The following is a 791-nucleotide window of genomic DNA, read 5'->3' on the forward strand; positions in this document are numbered from 1 at the left end:
AGGAAGCCAGGCCGCAACTGGGCCAAATGCCACCATAGTCTCACCGAGACGGGGGCCGCACCCCCACCCACAGAGACGCGTGCTGCTACTAAGTGGGGGAGCGGTTCGCGATAATGCGGGCAAGACGGACGGAGGAGAAACAAGAGGTACGGAGTGCACCAGCAGATGGAGAGGGCGAGGGGAAGGAGAACCCAACGAGCTGTGGTGACGAGGAGACAACGTTGAAACCTGGATGGCGGCAAGAAGGAGATGTTGCAGAACACACACCAGAGTACCATGGGTCCCTTTGTAGTGTAGGCAAGAGGGCGGTATTGCAACTCGAAGTAGTGAGCCATAAGTGTGAAGGACTGCTGGATACGGGGGCGAAAAGGAGCTTTATCCGCCCGACTATTGTGGAACGACTGGGCTTGAGGGTACGCTTCCTGCAGGAGGCGTACTCCTTCACAGTAGCCAACGGTGAAGTCATACTCATCGATAGGGAGGTACCAAGGTTGTCGATGCTCTGCGGAGGAGAGTGCTTTACCGGGGATTTCCTGGTAGGGCCAATACCGTATGCTGTCATCCTCGGGATTGATTGGCTCGTTAACCACAAGGTGGCGTAGTGTTTGAACAGGATTGGAGTGTCTTTTTTTTCAGCTGTTGCAAAAACATGGGCTAGTCTGGAGACTACGCGAGTCTCTGAAACAAAGCTGACACAATGGCTGTTTGCAGGCGTCTATACCAATTCTCCAAAAACAACAATTTATCACTCCAATTCTTTCCTTCACCGATGCGTGTTACTACTGCCTGCT

General features: G+C 53.4%; 1 protein-coding gene across 1 annotated transcript; it reads left to right on the forward strand.

Moving 5' to 3' along the window:
* Positions 1 to 113: 113 nt before the first annotated feature.
* Positions 114 to 602, forward strand: EMH_0030410 (uncharacterized protein; the record flags this gene model as incomplete). The annotated part of the gene is made up of 1 exon (XM_013494416.1): positions 114 to 602. The coding sequence occupies one exon, from the start codon at positions 114 to 116 to the stop codon at positions 600 to 602; it is 489 nt and encodes a 162-aa protein (XP_013349870.1).
* Positions 603 to 791: the final 189 nt, after the last annotated feature.

This window comes from Eimeria mitis, genomic scaffold (assembly GCF_000499745.2).
Source record: "Eimeria mitis Houghton genomic scaffold, Emh_scaff1142, whole genome shotgun sequence".
NCBI classification, from domain to species: Eukaryota; Apicomplexa; class Conoidasida; order Eucoccidiorida; family Eimeriidae; genus Eimeria; species Eimeria mitis.